The sequence below is a fragment of the Apteryx rowi genome, unplaced genomic scaffold (genome assembly GCF_003343035.1).
Source record: "Apteryx rowi isolate R43461 unplaced genomic scaffold, aptRow1 scaffold_241, whole genome shotgun sequence".
Taxonomy (NCBI): Eukaryota; Metazoa; Chordata; class Aves; order Apterygiformes; family Apterygidae; genus Apteryx; species Apteryx rowi.
The window spans coordinates 296,557-318,338 of record NW_020448764.1 but is presented as its reverse complement, the minus strand read 5'-3'; the positions used below and the strand labels follow the sequence as shown (position 1 = coordinate 318,338).

General features: G+C 38.4%; 1 protein-coding gene across 6 annotated transcripts in view; it reads left to right on the top strand.

The window, feature by feature from the left end:
* Positions 1-21,782, top strand: part of UTRN (utrophin) — a 366,002-nt gene that overhangs the window by 69,898 nt on the left and 274,322 nt on the right. For all 6 annotated transcript variants that reach the window (XM_026066463.1, XM_026066461.1, XM_026066459.1 and 3 more), the window contains 12 exons: positions 5,592-5,737; positions 6,358-6,570; positions 12,641-12,754; positions 13,638-13,793; positions 14,784-14,954; positions 17,296-17,475; positions 17,925-18,059; positions 18,582-18,731; positions 19,616-19,777; positions 20,128-20,256; positions 20,747-20,920; positions 21,605-21,760. In XM_026066463.1, the coding sequence (XP_025922248.1) occupies positions 5,592-5,737; positions 6,358-6,570; positions 12,641-12,754; positions 13,638-13,793; positions 14,784-14,954; positions 17,296-17,475; positions 17,925-18,059; positions 18,582-18,731; positions 19,616-19,777; positions 20,128-20,256; positions 20,747-20,920; positions 21,605-21,760 (1,886 nt within the window). The remainder of the gene's footprint in view (positions 1-5,591; positions 5,738-6,357; positions 6,571-12,640; positions 12,755-13,637; positions 13,794-14,783; positions 14,955-17,295; positions 17,476-17,924; positions 18,060-18,581; positions 18,732-19,615; positions 19,778-20,127; positions 20,257-20,746; positions 20,921-21,604; positions 21,761-21,782) is intronic.

Genomic DNA, 21,782 nt, shown 5'->3' with positions numbered 1-21,782 from the left:
TTGTTTTGATTTTCAGAGCTTATATTTTTACATGCATATCCATGTTCTTGTATGAGTAATAATAAGTATGTTTATTGTGTAAAATATCTTCAGCATTTGAAGAGATGGAGGAATTGCTTGTGTTTCTGTATGAAATGCAGTCAAAAGCCAACTGCATCTTTTTCATTTTGCTCCTCAGGGAGTGATCCAATGTCTGCTGAAGTTGGCAGAAACACTTCAGTCAGCTTCTGTAGGCATTGGTGCTGGCCTTAGGGATTCAATTTGCAATACCTCCCCTCTCTTTGCAGTTCATCTGACTAATTACCAAACATCCCAGGTATAAGATGAGAAATGAGTAAAGTAATAAAAAACCCTCTAAGCTGAACTACATTTCAGTTGAATTTAAATGCTGTATTTAGCATGAACTTTGTTATTACTGAAAATGGAATTTTGAAATCCTTTGAAAATGTTCTGTGTGGCTGTTTGATAGAAAGGTAGTACAGGTGTGATAGGGTTACAGAATGATCTTCCTATATGCTGTTATTAAAGTTATTCAGATAGCACCTGATTACAGGAATTCAATGAGTTTTCAGAGTTTTGCCACTGATTCCACTAGACTTTGGATCAGGCTGACAAAATCTTTTTATTCACCTGAAAGAAACTGGTATCACCTTACCTCCTATGTGCACCTTGCAAAATATATTGTCCCCTACTGTTATGCAATGATTATGCAAGGACACAACATTCCTGAAACTACATTTAATGAATTAGCAAAACATATTTAAGGTGGATGATACAGGTTGAAGAGCTGTGTGTGCCTCGGGCACTACAGAAAAAATAATACTAGAAATAAAAAATGGCAGAGGAAGAGAACCTTGTAAAATTGAAATGTTCATGTGAAATTTTCTTTCACAGCTTTGTTGAGCTCATTAGTCATACGTAATTCCTTTTGGAAATTTCATCTTTGAAGTTATTTGGCATTTGGCTTGCTTTTCAGGCACATTCTGCTTGGCTTTTTGTTRCATTAAAATTTCATTATGAGCATCCAAACCAGGCATGCTGGCTTCTGATGGATTTTAAATGTAGTGCATGAAATATGTAGCTCTGTTAATATTTTACAGTTGAACGTCAAGAGCATAGACCTATTAGGAAACTCTTTACTTCGTTTTCATTTTATGTTTCTGAGGAATTAGAGGAAGCATTTTGCTAATGGCCCCATATGGAGGAGCAGTAACACATTTTTTTCCCCCTTTTCTGTGTGTAATAAAAATAGCTTCAATTACTAAATTATTAGGTCGTCTATGTAATGCATTGCACAAGGCCTGAGTGCTTCAATTACATCAGTACAGGAAACTGTATGAGTGACATATCTGCTTGGCATGCTCAAATTACAGGATATACTTTCATTCTTGCTGTTTGGAATAATTATTTCATGTCTGTTTTGACTTAGTTCATATATTTTGATTAAACTTATTGGTATTGTGTATTTCAGTAGATTATTAGATGATGTGATTAAAATATTCTTTATTTTTTTCATGCCACGCATCACTTGAGGCAGTATATTTGAACCACTTATTACTTGGTAAAAACATCTTACATATCGTAGATAGTATGTTAATTTTGTATTTGTATAGCTTTTTTGAATGATAGTTTCTCTACAGATTGCATATACAGTCTTTGCAAAAAAGTATATGATTTTATCAGAAGAACTTGGTATTGTTGAAGAATAGAGGGAAATGTCAATACGAGATTTGTTTTTGTTTTGTTTTGTTTTCATTTGTTTACAACGTGGTTTGACTTGCTGTCTGTAAAAGAACTTCCAGAGCCCTATAATGGGGAGAAACAACTAGTGGTAGCAATCTAACATTTATAAACTTGGCAGGCTTTCTTAGTGACAGAAGTCCAGCTCCTTTAATGGCTGCTCTTTGAGCCTCTGAAAATTCTTGATATCAAGAGTGGTGCTTAATCTAAGTGTGATCTCTGCTGGCATTTTTGATGGAGTTGTGACTTTTTTTTTTTTTTTTTTTTTTAATCAATGGAGAGTCTGTTTTTCCTATTAACTATTTTGCTCTCCTTCAGGATTTGCTGTATTTTAGTGACCATGCTCCAACCTGCTTTAAACCAAGCTTTTTCTTTTCCTTTAAATCGATCCTAGCTTTTTAAGAAAAGGAGCTAGATAGCTATAGTTCTCTCTAGAAATGTTGACTCATTCCTTAGTTATAAACAATATGACAGTTTTGACAGTAAGCTGTTGAAAAGCTACGTGGTGAGTCACAACAAGGCTTAGCTTAAATTTCACCTGTGTCAGTAAAGAAACTGCTTAAGTATCCAAGGCCAGAGAGTGTACATACCACAATGGTGTTTTTATAACCAAAATTTTGTTTGCTACAGTTTCTTAAAATTCAAATTTTCATTCTGAATTTCCAGAATGAATGTGCCGCATCCTGTGTGCGATTCCAGAGAAGACAAGACTTAATCAAATTCAGAGATGCAAACAAATGATTCTAAGCACGAACTCAATCCAAACTTTAATTCTCTTTTCATTGTCCCCAGATTGTCCCTATCCTGGCAATAGGATAGCTGTTATATTTGTGTATGTGTATATATGTATAAAAATAAGTTATTAACTTAAAAAAATAAAAAATTTTAGGGATTTAGGCATGTAAAAGCCCAAGGCATATTGATTTCCCTTCCCCCCCAAGTGGTTTAGGTGCTTAAATGTATAAGAAACTTCTAAAAAATGGGAGTGAACTTGGGTGGAGGGGGAATAGTCATTCTTAAGATTGTCTTTCTGTATAGATGAAAGATAAATTACCAATACAGGGAGCAGTTAAAAAAAAAAGCCGAGAGAGAGAAAAGAAAAAAAAGAACCCCCCACCAGCCGCTTTCCTCCCTATTAACTTCTTTACAGGCATACCTCGTTTTATTGCGCTTCGCTTTACTGCGCTTCACAGATACTGCATTTTTTACAAATTGAAGGTTTGTGGCAACCCTGCGTTGAGCAAGTCTGTCGGCGCCATTTTTCCAACAGCATGTGCTCACTTCGTGTTTCTGTGTCACATTTTGGTAATTCTCGCRATATTTCAAACTTTTTCATTATTATTATATCTGTTATGATGGTCTGTGATCAGTGATCTTGGATGTTATTATTGTAATTGTTTTGGGGCTCCACGAACTGCGCCCACATAAGATGGCAAACTCAATTGATAAATGCTGTGTGTGTTCTGACCGCTTCACYGGCCGGCCATTCCCCTGTCTCTCTCCCTCTCCTTGGGCCTCCCTATTGCCTGAGACACAACAATAYGGAAATTAGGGCAACTAATAACCCTGCAATGGCCTCTAAGTGTTCAAGTGAAAGGAAGAGTCTCACATCTCTCACTTGAAATCCGAAGCTAGAAATGATGAAGCTTAGTGTGGAAGGCATGTCAAAAGCCAAGACAGGCCGAAAGCTTGGCCTCTTGYGCAAAACAGTTCGCCAAGTTGTGAGCGCAAAGGAAAAGTTCCTGAAGGAAATTCAAAGTGCTACTCCAGGGAACACACAAATGATAAGAAAGCGAAACAGCCTTATTGCTGATATGGAGGAAGTTTTAGTGGTCTGGCTAGAAGATCCAACCAGCCACAACATTCCCTTAAGCCAAAGCCTCATCCAGAGCAAGGCCTGAACTCTCTTCAATTCTGTGAAGGCTGAGAGAGCTGAGGAAGCTGCAGAAGAAAAGTTTGAAGCTAGCAGAGGTGAGGTTGGTTCATGAGGTTTAAGGAAAGAAGCCATCTCCATACATAAAAGTGCAAGGTGAAGCAGCAAGTGCTGATGTAGAAACTGCAGCAAGTTATTCAGAAGATCTAGCTAAGATACTTGATGAAGGTGGCTACACTAAACAACAGATTTTCAGTGTAGATGAAGCAGCCTTATATTGGAAGAAGATGCCATCTAGGACCTCACAGCTAGAGAGGAAAAGTCAATGCCTGTCTTCAAAGCTTCAAAGGACAGGCTGACTCTCTTGTTAGGGGCTAACGCAGCTGGTGACTTCAAGTTGAAGCCAATGCTCATTTACCATTCCAAAAATCCTAGGGCCCTGAAGAATTATGCTCAGTCTACTCTGCCTGTGCTCTATAAATGGAACAACAAAGCCTGGATGACAGCACATCTGTTTACAACATACAACATGGTTTACTGAATATTTTAAGCCCACTGTTGAGACCTACTGCTCAGAAAAAAAATTCCTTTCAAAATATTACTGCTCATTGACAATGCACCTGGTCATTCAAGAGCTCTGATGGAGATGTACAATGAGATTAATGTTTTTTTCATGCCTACTAACACGACATCCATTCTGCAGCCCATGGATCAAGGAGTAATTTCGACTTTCAAGTCTTATTAGTTAAGCAATACATTTCGTAAGGCTAGAGCTGCCATAGATAGTGATTCCTCTGATGGATCTGGGCAAAGTAAATTGAAAACCTTCTGGAAAGGATTCACCATTGTAGGTGTTGCTAAGAACATTCATGATTCATGGGAGGAGGTCAAAATATCAACATTCACAGGAGTTTGGAAGAAGTTGATTCCAGCCCTCATGGACGACTTTGTGAGGTTCAAGACTTCAGTGGRGGAAGTAACTGCAGATATGGTGGAAATAGCAAGAGAACTAGAATTAGAAGTGGAACCTGAAGACATGACTGTATTACTGCAATCTCATGATAAAATTTTAACGGATGAGGAGCTGCTTCTTATGGATGAGCAAAGAAAGTGGTTTCCTGAGATGGAATCTACTCCTGGTGAAGATGCTGTGAACACTGTTGAAATGACAACAAAGGATTTAGAATACGACATAAAGTTAGTTGATAAAGCAGCAGCAGGGTTGGAGAGGATTGACTCCGAATTTGAAAGAAGTTCTCTTGTGTGTAAAATGCTGTCAAACAGCATTGCATGCTACAGAGAAATCCTTCTTGAAAAGAAGAGTTGGTCAATGTGGCAAACTTCATAGCTGTCTTATGTTAAGAAATTGCCACAGCCGCCCCARCCTTCAGCAGCCACCACCCTGATCAGTCAGCAGCCATCAACATCAAAGCAAGACCCTCCATCAGCAAAAAGATTACAACTTGCTGAAGGCTCAGATGATGGTTAGCATTTTTAGCAATAAAGTATTTTTTTAATTAAGGTATGTACTTTTTTTTTTAGTCATAATGCTATTGCACACTTAATAGACYACAGTATAGTGTAAACATAACTTTTATATGCACTGGGAAACCAAAAWATTCGTGTGACTCGCTTTATTGTGATATTTGCTTTATTGCGGTGGTCTGGAACCAAACCTGCAATATCTCCAAGGTATGCTTGTATCTTGGAAAGAATGGTATTTAGATGTGTGKGGGGGGTGTTTCCTCCTTCCCCCCCCCTTTTTTTTTTTTAAGGGAAAACCTACTGTCATCAGAAAACTATATTTTGGTACAGTTTTAGCTCTTGGAATGACTCAGTAGGATTCAATTTACAAATACCTTTCTAATGAATTTTATAATGAATCTGATGATTTGATTATATTCTCATCTCTCCTAATTTGGTTCTTGTGTCTATTTCCTTACATTTTATTTTTGTTTAAACTTCCTAACAATAATAGAGACAGACTGCCAGCCCAGCCAGGATTATTTGGACTCTTTGAAGAGACTGAAGGATATGCTGAGTGAGTTGGAATGCAAGCAACAGTCCATCATGAGTGGGGTGAACGACCCAAGTAAGGTGGAAAAAGCCTTACAGCAGACAAAGGTAATTATCTTTGCTACTGAAGCTAGAAAGCTGGTTATCTGAAATGCTATAGTGAATACATTCAGATTATATCCTCCCTCTATTCAAGCCAGAAGAGTAGCTTTCAGAACTAAAGTGTCAGATCTTTTATTGCAACTAGGTGTTGTAATAATTTTGCTTTATTAGCCTGAGGAGAAAGCACGTTCTCAGCCTGTTTAAAACAAACAATCAAACAAAAAAACACTGTGGAGAGAAGGAGAAAGCTGAGCTCCTGGTTATGTCTACACTGCAGTTTCTTTTACGACTGCAGAGTAGTACAGACGTGGCTTTGCTAATTTGAGTGCGAATAACACAGAGAGCACATCAGAGGCTTGGGTGCCCAGGTGAGTGTATCAGCTTTGCCAGGCTTTAGAGCCCACTCTGTGTTCTGTGCTCCTGTGCCAGTATAGCAGCTGAAGCTTTTGGTACTTGAAAGCTTGTTTGGACATCTCTGCTGCAACACCAGTAGTAACTGGAATATGGCTGTTCACTGTGTCTGTGCTCTGTGACCTGTGATGTGCTTGCACTTGTATGTGAATGTGTAGCTGTTGTATGGCTGATGCTGTTTGCAGACATACCTGTTTGTTTTCCCCCTGCTGTAGGCTGTTTGTGAGACACTGGAAGCCCAGAAGCCCAGGATAGATAAACTTGCCGAAGAAACAAAGGCTTTGGAGAAACAGGCCACTTCTGATATAACAAAAGTCTACAAGCAAGAATTCAGGCATGTACAGGGACACTGGGACAAGTTAAAGCTCAAGATAGCCAAAGAAGTTCAACTACTGGAAGAAATTACATCCAAGTTCAGGATATTTGAGGTAAAATAAAAGGATTTTGTTTTACATAACTCAGCTGTTTTAAAGCTCTTTCCTTCTCTGTTCCCCTGCAGGACCAGGCATCCAGGTGATGCTGATTGATAAGTGAAATGTTGACAGACCACTAGTCTGATAGAGCATGGAAGTATATAATGTGTTGCTAGCAGGATAGCTTAGGGCTTTTAACATGCCCAGTATATTATTTCATCTTCTAATGGAATTGTTTTTCCCTTAAAATGAGCATTCTTCTTCTTTCAATACCGGGGGGGGAAAAAGCAAAGGCTACCCCAGAAGTGAGGGGTATGTTGAAGGCTTAGTCCTGCTAGGGGTTGAGTGCCCTCTACTGCAGTAGGTGTCAGATACGCCTCCAGTGCCTTATTGGTTTGACATCAAGAATTGAAATTCCATACCTGCTATAGGTAACGTTCCCCTTCAAGTTGGGTTTCTGTCAACAGTAATACAGGATTAGTACAGCATGTTGAAAAGGGAAGTGAAGAAAGTGTTTAGGAATGGTGAGGAGCTTTCCAGTTCCCACAAATGGCCTCTGAAGTGTCAGGAAGATCAGTGAACGTGCGTGCACACACACACGCGCACACACCCCCTGCAAATTCATGACAAGAAATCCTATTGCTTTAAAATGGGAGGAATTAAACCCAAGGGTATTTAGATGTTTAGCCCATTGATATCAAGGGGATATAGATAGGTGCTTAAATGACTTTTTTCTGAGGTTGACCCAGCATGATTTACTAGTTAGACAGGTTTCTTTGTGTTTTCCTAAGTCCCTTCTCTAGACTATTTATATTCCTCTGTGGAGGGGCAAAAATAGTAGAAATTAAATATATTTTGATATTGCAATATTATTGTGATCCAAAAGTTTTAAATAGGCACTAACTAGTCTTCCTCAATATCAACTAGAGAGTATGAGGTGATCAGAGCAGTATAAATGCCCAAATATAGTGTCATTTTTTGTGTATTTTTGCTAGAGTAATGCTTAACTGGAATTTGAATGTTTCAAATGTTTTTCATTTTCCAATTGTGTATTAAACTTCAGAAAACAAGAATGTGCTTTTAGAGATAYTTCTCGTCTTTCTCTCATTAGGCCGGATGTGGTAGATCTGAGTATCGGTTTTCCTTTGCCACTTTTTACAGCCAGAAATTGCTAACACAAGGATGTTGAGTTCTCAAACTGCTTGAGAAAAAAAATCCACTTAATCTGTTTTATGTGGAATTCTTTAAATGAACAAGTTATGTTTAGGGATGGAGACACACATGCATTAGCTAGGAGAAATCTATATGGAATTATCTATATTTTTTTCCCTTTAATAGAGTATGTTTCATGTGCTTTATAAACAGGAGCAGCTTCCTATATGAACCCTTCTTAGAACATGGTATCTTACATGTCCGCCACCACTTTTCTCCAAAGATCTCTTTTGATCTTGCTCTCCCCATTGCTCCTTCTTGAAGTGGAAAACTCTGTTCTTTTACTTTGGTGGATTCAAACTTCAAACTAAATTTTTATTCAGGCAAGCAGGACCTTTAATGACTATTTAAGTATAGACATGGAGTTTAAACTGAGATTCTTATTAGTGTGACCAAGTAATTGACTTGCATGATGTTGCAGTGAGAGTTTGACAAACTGTTGCTGATTATGGTTGGGAAATAGTAAAAGCCTCAAGCCTGCCTTTCTTTAACCATAAGTCTGAAAAAAATCACAGTAGGGACAACATATTTTAACTAAACTTCAGTTAAGAGCAGTGTACACACCCATGCACTCATGAAAAGTTTTGCTGGAGAAAAGGCTGGAGGGAGAAACTTGCTCCTGCACRTAAAGCTTTATTTACTAATTATTAGTTTTAGGACTTGAGCTGCCATTTTACTGGTGAGTTGCTAGCAGAGTACGTTCTGTGCATGGAAGAGCATGAATAGCATAGGTATGGCAGTTTGATCTAGTCTAGTGAACTTGTAAATGGAAACCACAAACCAACCTATAAATAGAAGAGTTGCAGGTTTTCAGAGAAAAGATGTTAATTTTATTTATATAACATTTTCATTTATTATGGGTAGGCTGTATTACCTGAAGCATTGAGATAAATAAAAGCTTGTCTCTTTACACGTGTAGGAATACGTGTGCTTTTGCACATACTTTTGAAAGAGTATCTGCTTTCAGTCTGGTTGCTTCAAACCCGTTCTTCTGCAGTGATTTGCAGCAGCCTGGGGGATGACTTAGAGCTCTGGAGGAGCTGGTGCAGGTGGTCAGCTGGAGCTGACTGCCCAAAGTGAGCCAGCTTGTGTTGGAGCCTCATGCAGGGATTGAACATCTAAGGCTTAGGCAAGCCCTTGGTGATTATTCTCCAGCAACCTCCCTCTCATTAATTTTTCTGACGCTTTTGACATAAATGTACAATTTCYCATAATGTCTTATTCTCTTCCCTTCCTTCTACTTCTAGTTATTGTCTTGCTAAATAACTGGTGAAGCTGAGTGCATGTAAGCCTGTCTCAACATCCTTTGTGCAACGACTTCTTGCTAGTTTTACTCTTCCAGTGACTTGCTTTCCAGTTGCCTTGATTAAGTCTTCCGCTGAGCAAGACCTATTTACTTTTTTGGTTTGATGTTCTTTTTGCAGCAATTTTTTTTTTGCTCCCTCTAATTTCTTGTAAGTGCCTTCTTGTTCAGAATTGTGTGTTCAATTGAGTAATGTGCACATGCATTTGCTTTTTTTTTTTTTTTTTTTTAGCATGGCTTTAACTGGGTCAAGACTAGCTCCTGAAAATGCCTGTTCTCCTCTTAATTAAACATGAGAAAGAGCACTTTTTGTTCAGTATTAGCATGCTAGTTTCATTTTTTTAGTGATCAGTTACTCATCTGTTTGGTCTAATTTGAAATGCCCTGTTCTGCACAGCTGTCCAAAGTGATGTTCGTCCCACTGTGTATATGAATCACTCACTGATGAAGCACATGGTTTTTATGCCCATAGGAGTTCGGAAGAGCTACAGAGAGCAGGGCATTGAAGTTTGTGTGCTATCATATAGGTCTGAGAACATAATTTTGTCCTAAGCGAGAAGTTAGAAACTTGCGTATTGCCTTAAATCATGTACAAATTTTGAAAAAGACATCTAAACAGAAAAAAAAAAACAAAAAAGGAAATAATAGTTAAATAATTGAAAATGGAAGAAATATGCAGTGGTAGTATTTGAAGAAATATATGTTAAGAGGCTTACAATGTGGGTGTTTTCTCATACATTGATTGATTGATTGTTTTAGTAGTAATTTCTGCATTTTCTAAATGTTCTGTAAAGCTGTCAGTAGATGGACAGTCATGTATTTATATTTTGTGGGTTCCCCTTTTGCGGAGCAGTACTAATCTACACAGAGGTGTTAGTAGTCAGGCGCTCTATAAATAAAAATAAGAATGAGGAGCAAGCTGAATAAATACGTCATGGTCAGCACAGGACAGATCAGGGTGGAAGCTAGTCTGCAAGAAAGACTGATACAAGAGGCTAGTTATATGGTCGTAAGGGGACATAAGCAGATATGGTGTGGGTCAGTCCTGGAGACATGATACTGGAGAGCTCTCAGAAGGGCCTTCTGCAATTGTGCTGCGATAGAGGCTTTCTCCAGCTAGCAACACATGATGTGTTCTGTTTTGGTGCCTTGCTGGTTTTACTCTGAGACTGTCTGTGATAGTCACATGAAGAGAAAAGTAGACAAAGCTTATTTCATCTGTGTTTTATTTCTTTAATATTTTCTAGATTAGAATTTCTGTATTTTGTTTTCCAGATTATCATACCTCTAATAATTTGTGGCTTGCTTGCAATGTTTCTGTTTATATTTTACCTTCATTTCTCTTAAACTGTAGCAAAACAAAAGCCATWCATGATACAGCTCTTCTAAGAGTAAACAAGTTAATATTCAGCACATTTGATCTTTTTCTCTGGATGGAATAAACTTTAGAAATTGATCTAGTGTTTTAGTTCATCTCTATTTGTGGTTCACACAGTCTTGTACATCCACAGTCCACATTAGGTTATTGTCCATTGATAGTTCTTTACTTGAGTGGCGCAGGAGCATTTACTATATTAAACTCCTGTAGACTTACTTGGCCTGTGATTCAGCAAGTTATTTAAATAAATTAATTTAAATTCCTAACTTTGTGAGTAATCATGTTTAATTCAGTTTAGCTACTTACGTAAGTAACTTACTGTAAGTAAGCTAAATTAGGTATATGCTAAAATGTCTTGTCAAATGACAGCCTTTATAAATATGCTTTTTTTTTTTTTTACATCAAACTGTTTAACTGTTGGAGCCTCCTGGGATCTGTTTTGGGGAAACGAGTTTCAGGCTAATCAGCTGCAGARCATTCCAAAAAATGGAAGAGGAATGAAGAAAATGTCATGACTTTCACCTTAATAGTAGTATTGGGCTAAAAATAAACACAAGCATAGTCTAATGGGTTTCCATTAGTGTTTTTCTGAAAAGCAGTGTGTAATATACTGCTCTTGAAGGAACTGTCATTGCAAGGTTTTCAGAGAAACAAAGTGTATGCTTTTTTCCTTGGTGACATGCAGAATAGAATGTGGAAGTGATCAGCTTTGACTCGGCTTCCCGAGGAGCAGTGCGACATCTGTTATGATGACTGTGTCAAAAACTGAGATGCCATCTATCAAAAAAAACAGCCAAACACAGTCCAAAAAATGTTGATTATAAAAGTCCAGCCAAATTATTAATGGTGACAGTCACATAACCCAACAGAACTAGGACAAAATAAATCTTTCTCCTTTCTCTAATAAGTTTGTGTGGTGTTTGTTTTTACGGTTGAGTGAGAACATCTACAATTGCACAAGGAGGACATATTGTTTCTTCCCCCTGCCCCCTAGATATAAGGCAACTGCCAAACAAACAGGTCAGACAATTCTGCAGTCGTGTATTTTTCTTGTGTGTGTTGCTCTAGTGAGCACCTAGCACTGGCTGCTGTTGGCCCCAAACAGCTGGATTTGTTTAATGGTTGGTCTAATCCCTTATGGTATTTTCCTTCTATGCCTCTGTTTCTCTGTAAGGCTAGTGACTTCCCAGCATACCTTCTGCCTCTTAAGTATGTTTAGCATTGCTCCCTCCACTTCTCCCCACAAATAGCTATAGATCAACAAAGAAGTTGGCCCTCTCTCCTCCTTGGACTGCAATATGCCCTCAAAAGAGTCTAATGGAAGCAGTTGTACATGGTTACTGTTGTTAGGAAAATGCTATTTCCAGCATTCAGCCAGGTTCTCTATGTTAAGGGTAGCAAAATACTGCTTGAACCCATGGTTGCCTCCATAGCCTGGAGAAAGGGTAGTGCTAACTGTTATGGAAAATTAGGCTTGCCGGCCACCATAACAGGGTCCTACCCTAGGTTCCCGCTGAGGCAGAATTTCGAAGTTAGATTGGAGAGAAATAAAATTTAATGATACACGTGCGGTAATTGCAGCTCGAGCTGGGTGCCTCCGAAGAGGGACCCCGAACAAAGAAATCCCTGGGCAATTATACCCTTACAATCTAAATTCCCCACCSCTYWAGCRATAGTTTGGACCAATAGTAATAGYTAGGTCTGGGGTCTTCCCCTTCTTCACTGGGCCCCTTCATTGTCTCTAGGCAGGCTGCTGCTTTTCTTATCTTCAAGGTTGGCTGCTCCTGCTGTCTGTGTAACTTCTTTCTCTCTCCGGCTTGAACCGGCTCTGGGGCCCCCTTTTACTTATCTAGGTGAAAGTTCACAGCCTGAGGCCTAAGGCTTCAGCAAATTTAGCTACTAATGCTAAGCAAGTTATGCTAAGCGATTAATTCTAGACAGCTTCAGTCCGATATTCTCTAACACCAACTAAACCATTCTGTGGAATGAATGGAAAAATAGCACTAGTGTGAATTTACTTCTTGTAAATTTGAGAACAAACATGTATTAAAAAGTGGTCTGAAACAAAATTTAGGTAATGCTAGCTGCTTTTAAAATATTCTTTTGACATTGCTGGCAGTTGTTGGAATGCAGCAGCCATACACTCTTCATTACAGCATTATATCAACTTTTCATTACTATGTTCTTTCTAGGCTGATTCAAAAATCATCCAGAAGTGGATGGATGGTGTGAAGGACTTCTTAATGACAGAAAAGGCTGTTCAAGGAGATAGTGAAGGACTTCAAAGACAACTTGACCAGTGCACAGTGAGTTTTGCTGATCTAAAGAATCTTCTGAAATAAATAGTATGATTAGCATCTCTTCTTTTATTATTTTACTACTATTATTAAATATTGTCCATGGCTGTGGACAGTGATGCCTGCCAGAAAATTTGTCTTATCTTTCTTCAGGCAATGTTTTAATCAGTTCTTCAAGTGTATAGCCATAACACTTTGTACTTTTCAAAGGCCTTCACCATATTTACACAGTCATCTACAAATTGACCTTAAGTCCTCTATAAAAGACATATATTTTTCCTTATTTTATGATAAGGGAGTTGAATCTGAGGGAAAAGTGCTGTCCTCATTAAACTTTCAAGGGCGGTAAAAATAACAAGAAAATAATTTTGATCATGGAACTCCTAAGGCTTAGGAATTGTGTGTGCCTTACATTTAAGACCATTCTTTCTTCCGAACTAGTGGCACATAATGATCACTTACAAATGGGTAAAATTTCATCTGACAGCAAGTGATTAAAGTATACCTTCAAATGTTTGTTTTCTGAGGAAGAATAGAAGTCTAAGGCATGCCAGAAACGTCTGAGTATTTAATGCATATCATATTCAAACTTGCACTGTGCCAATGTAGACATTTGGCATGTGAGAATGTTTACCCTGTGTAGGGCAAGCAGTATTTTGTGGCTTTTAGTTGCATAGTTTTGATGATTTAGGCCACTGAGTGGGTTTTTCTAAATAGTATAGTATTGAACACAGCATCACTCTACGTTTTATTAAAGTTTCTCTGAAATAATTAAAAATTACAAAATTATTGGTATCCTGTAAACATATGTAATATCTTACTGAAGAAAAGGGTATTGTAGTGTGCTCCCATAACAGTKTTCTAATGTTTGCTTTCTCTGATGTGTGCTTAGAAATTTGTTAATGAAATGGAGAAGATTGAACTATCATTGACAGAGATGAAAGAAGTAGAGTCTGCTTTAAGAAGTCAGCCTATTGCAGGCATAAATACTTGGGCAAAATCTAGGCTAGTAGACTGCCAGTCGCAATGGGAGAAACTGAGCAAACAGGTGAGTTCCCCATTTGTTGCAAATGTTTGCTTGTTGCTACTCTGTTTGCAGTGAACAGCTAGATGATAAGTCTTTGGCTATAACAACTTTTTCTGTCAAAATGAAAATTCACAGTTTAATTTTTGCAGCAGTCGCATCACACTCTAATTTCAGTATATTTTGCATATTCTGTTGTCAAAGTGGCTGAAATCCAACTTGGCCTAGTAAATTCTTCAGAAGTGTGAATATGTTAATGAATATCTTTTCAGTAGTAATTTTGTTTGAATATGTGCACTTCTCTATACCTAAGAGTTCACCATGCACTTTCCTGTTTAGTTTGTAACTAAAAATTAATTTTTTGACTTTGCATGCTGTTACTTCCATACTGAAAAGCAATCTGTCCTTTTTCTTCTGTTGTCCCTGAAGTCTGTAATATTCTTCTGACCCTGTGTAATTTCTGACTCCTTCAAAGAAGCTCTGGAAAAAATAAATGGCTATAAATAGACTACCACTTCAGTCTGGAGTGTGTGAGTCTTTCTTTTGAGTGGAAGCTTTCTGCTCTCTAAAGAAAGATGCTTCTTCAGTTGCCATGCTTGGAGAGGGTCTGTGTTGGAGATCCTGGCTGTTGATGTAAAATCCAGAATGACTGGAGTGGGGAAAGAAGTGAGGCCTGAAAGATATTTACGTGCGCTATATAAAGATGCATCTAATGATGATACTTGTGATCAGAAGGGGTTTTTGTCTGACTGAGTTCTCAGGGATTGTCACCGGTTTACACACAATAAGATCTGACACCCACACCCACACCCCCTGCCCCCAACTGGTTGATCCACTGATTCTTGGGCTTGGTTCAGAATTTGTATGTGTGTAAAAGTCATATCTTTCTTTAAATAAAAAACCCTGAGAAATGCTTTGATAGAAAATGTTTTAACACAAACCTGTGGTTTTTCACATGTACAGGAACATTCAAGTAACAAAACTGCTGTTTCTTTCTCCCACCTCACATTCTAGATTGTTAGTCAGAAAAACTGTTTGTCTGAAAGTCAGGAAAAAGCTGTAAATCTGAAGAAGGATTTGGCAGAGATGCAAGAATGGATGACCCAAGCTGAAGAAGAATATCTGGAGAAAGATTTTGAATACAAGTCCCCTGAAGAACTAGAGAATGCAGTGGAGGAAATGAAGGTCAGGAATATGAGGCCATTGTGGAGACCTCATTAAAGAGAAACAAAACGTAATGGTTTCTGGGGGGTGACCTGTAGCAGAATTCCTGTCTATGTGGAAGGGAGCTCAGGTCACAACAAGATTAGTGGTATTTTTTCAACTTCACGTCATGGAATTTTTGTTTTTAAAGCACAAATGGAAAAGCAGATGTACTAGTTGGCCACAAGTGATAGAGATTTAATAATAAATAGTAGCTTGCCCAGCCTGCTGAGCCAGGCTTGGTGTGTGTAGCACATTTAAACCCCCAAGAACATGAAAACTTGTTGCAGAGGAAGAAATCTGAGAAAGAAAGAAAATGTTATATTATACCTGTCTAAATTAGCAGTTTTAAGACATGATTCTTCCACTTCCACTGTTTGGTTTCAGTTTCTTGTGGCCTAGATTTAGTAACTCTACATTTAGAAAAGGAATTTAAAATTAATTTGTTGTGAAGGTTATTTAGTGTTCCTTATCTGTTGCGAAGAATGGTGCTTGTCCCTGCTTCTCTCTTATTTTGGTACTGGTGCTCCAAAAATGGAGGGGAAGAGCTATTTTTGTCTCAATACAAGTTACCAATTGAATAGATAATTTTCTTGGATGTAGATACAGAACAATATTCCTTTCTGTTTTTAAACAATTTGACAAGAGTCTGGGCATTTCTACAGCGCTGTCTCAACTTGTATTGCACATTATTTATCTAAATAAGAACTGACTAAACTGTTATGCAGAGGAACATAGTTGTGTGTGGTGTGGTTGGTTTTTTGTTTTTTGTTTGTGGTTTTTTTGTTTTTTTTGTTTTTTTTGTTTTTTTTTACACTTGAACGTGCTTTGACACACACCCACACCCCCCAAATTGTTCTTCTTAAAGGGCCTTTCTGAAGCAGTCATTATCAAGCATTTTAATATATTCGTGTCCTTTGAGGCCATTTGGGATTACATAGGTTTTGGGATCACAGTCTGAACGCAAGCCAAGAAAAGGAAGACTCCTCCTTCAATTGGCAAATTGAGAAATTTAGAGCACAGTTACCTCTGTCAAATCCAGATTATATTCTGTTTTTTTTAATTTGGCAGGTATGTCAATGAGCAAGTATGCTTGCTATAATATTTGCATATCCTCTTGTATTTGCAATAAGAATATTATGCTAGGACTACATTTAATACTGGGAAAGAATATTCAGTGTATTTTTGACCAGGAGCATTTTTGCATAAGGTTTTGAAAAACCTTTATGAGTTTCCCTAATTCTGCTCTCATCTGAATGGAAAGTGAAACTCCCACTAACATTTGCAGGAGCAGAGTTAAGATGAGGCTGGATGTTTTTGATAATTCTGTCCTAAAAGAACATGTTCTCCAGTTGTGTTCCATCCTTCACACTTCCATTAACTGGCATTTTCTTGTTTACAAAATGACTTACATTTAAAAGACATCTCAACAATGTCCAACAATAATGCTGCCACGTAGAAAATTCTAGTACAAAATGCAGTACTTCACATATCAGAGGTACTTGAATTTCATAAAACTGTTTCTTGAAGCCTGAACAAAAGGAGTTGTGGGACAGTCTCTATTTCTGGAGCCTCCAGGTTGTTTCCATGCAGACTAGCCCACGTCTTCGTTTATCCATCTCCTAGCCATCCTGCTTGCTGAAGTTTCATTAGGGCAAAATTCAGCAACTGATAACATGATAACTGGGAGCTGCTCTGCGCTTTGTTCTGTATGCTACCAAGCTCCTATGAATGCAATTGAACTGAAGGACTGTTTCTGGCTGTCCCTTTTGCATGTTTCTGCAGCCCATCCACAGGTGTGCTTCTGTGGGAGAGGTCCCAACTCTGTATTCACACGTCCCTTATAATTCCATCCTTTTTCCTGAATAACTTTGAAGATAGTTATTGAGCTCTGAGACTTGCAACTTTTTGTAAATTCACCCTACCTTTTCTTCCCTGATATGTTTGTTTTTAAAAACATCTAACCTTCTGGTTTCTACTTTGGTACATTTCTGTCTTTTATAGCTGTATGCTAGAGTGCAAATAGCACTGAATTCAGATTTTTGGGGGATCTGAATCATGGATTTTTCAGTGAACAAACCTTAAGTGAAAAATATGTCTGTATGTTTATGATTGTTTAATAGAATATGCATGCTTGTTAACATTATTTGAATTCCATGTGATTTAGTACTGTATTTTTTGTGTTCAGACTCAATACTGGAATAAAGATGAGCCTTGGAATAATATTCAGCAAGTACACCTATGAGATTAAACCACTGATTTTTGTTTGAATGGTTAATAGTTGAACACATGGGCTGACTGTGTAATATGTTTCTTTGAGCAGAGAGCAAAGGAGGATGTATTGCAGAAAGAGGTGCGGGTGAAGATTCTCAAAGACAACATCAAGATGTTGGCCACCAAAGTGCCGTCTGGTGGTCAGGACCTGACGACTGAGCTGAATGTGGTACTGGAGAACTACCAGCTACTGTGCAATCGGATCCGGGGAAAATGCCACACTTTGGAGGTATGAATGATAACTCTCAGCTTAGTAAAACTGAAGTAGGTGGCACAGGAGGAATGGAGGAGAATGCTGAAGATGTCAGGCTGTAAAATCATGCTTTCCATTGTGGGTTTTTTTTTTTTTTTTGCCTTGGGACTATGTCCCTAGAATCCACAAGAAACCACCCAACTTTGCTTTGATTATCTATGTGCGTATTGTAATAAACACTTCTGCGAATAAGTAACCTTGTTCCACAGCTCTGTTCTCCATCCATGCCTCTTTCAAAATGACAAAAAGAATCTTCCAGAGTAAAGGCTGAAATACCCTGATGATGGTGCTAATTAAAATGGATTGATTATGATTTGGGGCAGGCTGTGTATGTCCTACCTTTCAGGAGGAGTGCATGAGTTCTTCACAAGATATGAACTGTCCCTGCCATTCTATACTAATTTTAATTTTGCTGTTACTTTTAGGAGGTGTGGTCCTGTTGGATTGAGCTGCTTCAGTATCTTGATCTAGAAACAGCTTGGCTAAATACTCTGGAAGAAAGGGTACAAATGACAGAAAATCTGTCTGAAAAGTTGGATGCTGTCAATGATGCTCTTGAGGTATTGTAGTCATTCTTTTGAATTAGCAACGTTTCAGATAGCCCTACTTTAAAAACAACAAAAGAAATCTACACTTTAGTGGAATTCCGAAATGTGTACTGAATGTTCCAATTCTTTATGTCAAATGAGCATATAACTCTGAATCTAGAAAGGATATTTGTGAGATCCCTAAAGAAAAGATGAGCTCTGCTGTTCATAACAATTGTGCCAGACTTGCTATCATGCAGAGATAAAATTGTGTGCTGTCTCCTGCCCTGTGTAAATTGATTAATTCCTTCCAGCACTGTCATATGAAATAATAGTGAATAGGTGAGAAGTGCTGTGAAGTTTAATTATCTAAAACAAAATGACCACTGTATTTGCCTTGTGCAGTCATGGATTAAGCCATAACTAATTCATGCTTTTAGATTACTTTCAAGATATTCGAGTGTTAAAAACTTCTGTGAATGCAGACAGATTTTCACCTCTGAAAATGCAGTTATGTTCAGTGTCTTGACCTTTATAACCTTCTCTGCTAATTAGTCCCTGGAATCAGTCCTGCGTCATCCAGCTGATAATCGAACCCAGATTCGGGAACTTGGGCAGACACTGATTGATGGAGGGATTCTTGATGATATCATCAGTGAAAAACTGGAGGCTTTCAATGCTCGCTATGAGGAATTGAGTCACTTGGTAAGAATTTGGGGACAGGGTGGAAGTAGACTTAGAGTTTTTCAGCTCAGTGATCTGAAATGATTCCTGTTAGATAGTTGAATTCATGAATGCAGGACTGCAATGTAGGAAAAGAGGAAAAACCTTCACAATGTTGTTAGCCACTTTCAATTGGGAATAATGCCCTAAGCAAGATATGTTTTTCACCTGGTTTGATTAATATTTTGTTTTGCATGCACACCTGCACTCTCGTGTGCACTCACTCTTGCATGGGCTTGCTCGCTTGCGCTCTCTCTCACTCCCCCCCCCCGACCCATTAGGCTGTTGATGATGTTATGCATCTGTGTGTGTGTGTGCGCCCACAAGTGTGCATGCATGTTGATAGCGAAGAACTCGTGCTCTCATGCAAGTAGCAAGGTTTCAGAGGAACTGCAAAGTTCTGCTGTTGAAGGGAGTGATGGTGGAAGGAAGGAACTGTAACCCTCTGCTTTCACATTTTAATACAGAGAATTTCTTGGTCTGAAAGAAAATGTATAGGTTTACACATCAAACAATATTAAGTTGTAGTGGGTTACGAAGTCCCTGACTGCCATAGAATAGCTGGTTTTTGAAACATGGCTGTTTTTAACAGAATACTTTCTTCCTGTTGACTGAGGCGATAAGAGAGAAGACTTGTCCTTAGTATCTCTGATCTGGCAGCAGTGCTCTCTTCCTTGTTTGTTATCAGTTACTGGTATACCTCCCATAGGAGGCTTCAAAAGTGCTGCCTTTTGGGGCTTGCTTTTGCTCTTTTTTTGGACAGTCCTCATGTTGTAGGTTTGCCCCCACCTTGTTTTGAGAAGGAGTTTAATATTGTTTTTACTGGACAACTTCTCCATCTCACGTTACCTTTCTGTCCTGCTCAGGCGGTGAGCCGGCAGATCGCCTTGGAACAGCAGCTTCAGGCCATGAGAGAAACCGACCACATGCTACAGGTCTTACAAGAAAATTTAGTGGAGCTGGATAGACAGCTGACGTCGTACCTGACTGATAGGGTAGATGCCTTTCAGATGCCCCAGGAGGCCCAGGTATTCCAGTAGAGCTTTTCACTACAAAGCATTTTTAAACGTCTCATGATGTTGCTCAGCCTAGATTTAATTATAAAGGCTCCCTTTCAATCCTATGCTGATGCGCTAGGTGAAATCTTTGGTAATCTGGATTGTTTGCCTGTTTTAAGAAGGGTGTATTGAATAACAATCTCAATGGCTTTCAATTTAGGAGGCTGTCACTGGAGCCAGAGTACTTCAAATAAACCTGGTAGTGTTTGGTTTTACACAGAGGATTTACTTCTGCTGGGTAATAAGTAATAACCAAATTCCTTTTCTCTCCCTGCAAGACTTAGTAACTTTTTTTTCCCCCTGTTTTTCTGACATGACAGAAAATTCAAGCTGAGATTGCAGCTCATGAATCCACGTTAGAAGAGCTCAAGAGAAATGCTCGCTCTTTCCCTCCTGCTTCCCCTGAATGCAGGTCTCCCCGTGGTGGAACTCAGCTGGATGCTTTGCAGGTGAAAACACATAAGTCACACTAAGAATTTAAGCTTTAAGAACTTTCGGTTTTCCATTATACACTGCTGTTGTCAGCCTGTACATTGTTTGGTGTGGTCAGCCAAATCTTGAAAACAAATAGCGTGTGCACTTTTGTGCTTTCATTAGGAAACAATCAGCACTAAATAAATGAAGAAAGCTGAAATCTAATCAGTGTCATCGGTGAAGTGCTAAAAGTCAGAAAGTCTCTTTATTTTATTAGAATGGATACTTAAAGTGTATGATGCAGAATTACAACTTTGTTGCACTGTAAGTGGAGGTTAGGAATAGATGATGGAATTTTGCTTGGCAAATGGTGTTGACATGAGTACTGAATTGTGGTGGCATGAGAGATGAAATAGAAGCTGAGTGCAGGTGCTTTAAATTTTTTTTTTAATTTTTTTAATTTTATTTCCCAAAGTGCAGCTACTAATTTAAAAGCTTGTTTTAACATAATATTTGTTAAAACAGAGAAAACTCCGGGAAGTGTCTACAAAGTATCAGCTTTTCCAGAAACCAGCCAATTTTGAGCAGCGCATGTTGGATTGCAAGAGGGTGTTGGATGGTGTAAAAGCAGAACTTCATGTCTTGGATGTGAAGGATACTGACCCAGATGTAATCCAAGCTCATTTGGACAGGTGTATGGTAAGTATGCAGTATTCTTACCTCACATTTGGGGTTGTTTCTTTCTTGTGTGATTCTTTTTGTATAAACTCTCTCTCTCCTCAGGAAATTTTTTCTTAAAGTCCTGATGGAAAAGGAAACAGTTATAACTTGTCACAAAACACTAACAGACCAGTTGCTAATTAAAAGTGTGTAATTCTTTTGGATGAGAATGTGGCTATAAAAGTAATGGATTGTTAATCGCAAGACACAAGGGGTGCAACAGCTGAGTTTATAAAAATTCATCTCCCTGGCTCCTTCTTATGTGATGGAGAAACATTGCTGCAGGGGCAAGTTTGCTTGATTCTTCATATTCATTTTGTTAAAATACTACACATAAGATTAAGCACAGATCACAGGGTCAGCACTGTCGACTGTGGTGATGTTATGGAATAAACACTGCTAAACTATTGGGATAAAATTTATATATTCTTATAAAAGTTTTAAAATAGAATGAAATATGGAACATCAGGAATTTGAAATCTACTTGGCAGATATTTTTCTTATTACCTACTGTTACCTGTTTTGCTTTGCTCTTGGTCCACACCTTAGAGCTCAAGTGCATGCTGAGGATCAGGTTCCCTGCAGGCCCCCAAATCAAGCGAAACAGAAAAACCTGAACTATGAACTATAAAGTAATCACTAACATGAGTATTTGTTTTTCAGAAGCTCTATAAAACCCTCAGTGAGGTGAAATTGGAGGTTGAAACTGTCATCAAGACAGGAAGGCAAATTGTACAGAAACAACAGACAGATAATCCCAAAGGAATGGATGAACAGTTAACAGCATTGAAATTTCTTTACAATGACTTGGGGGCACAGGTGAGAAAAAAAAAATATATGT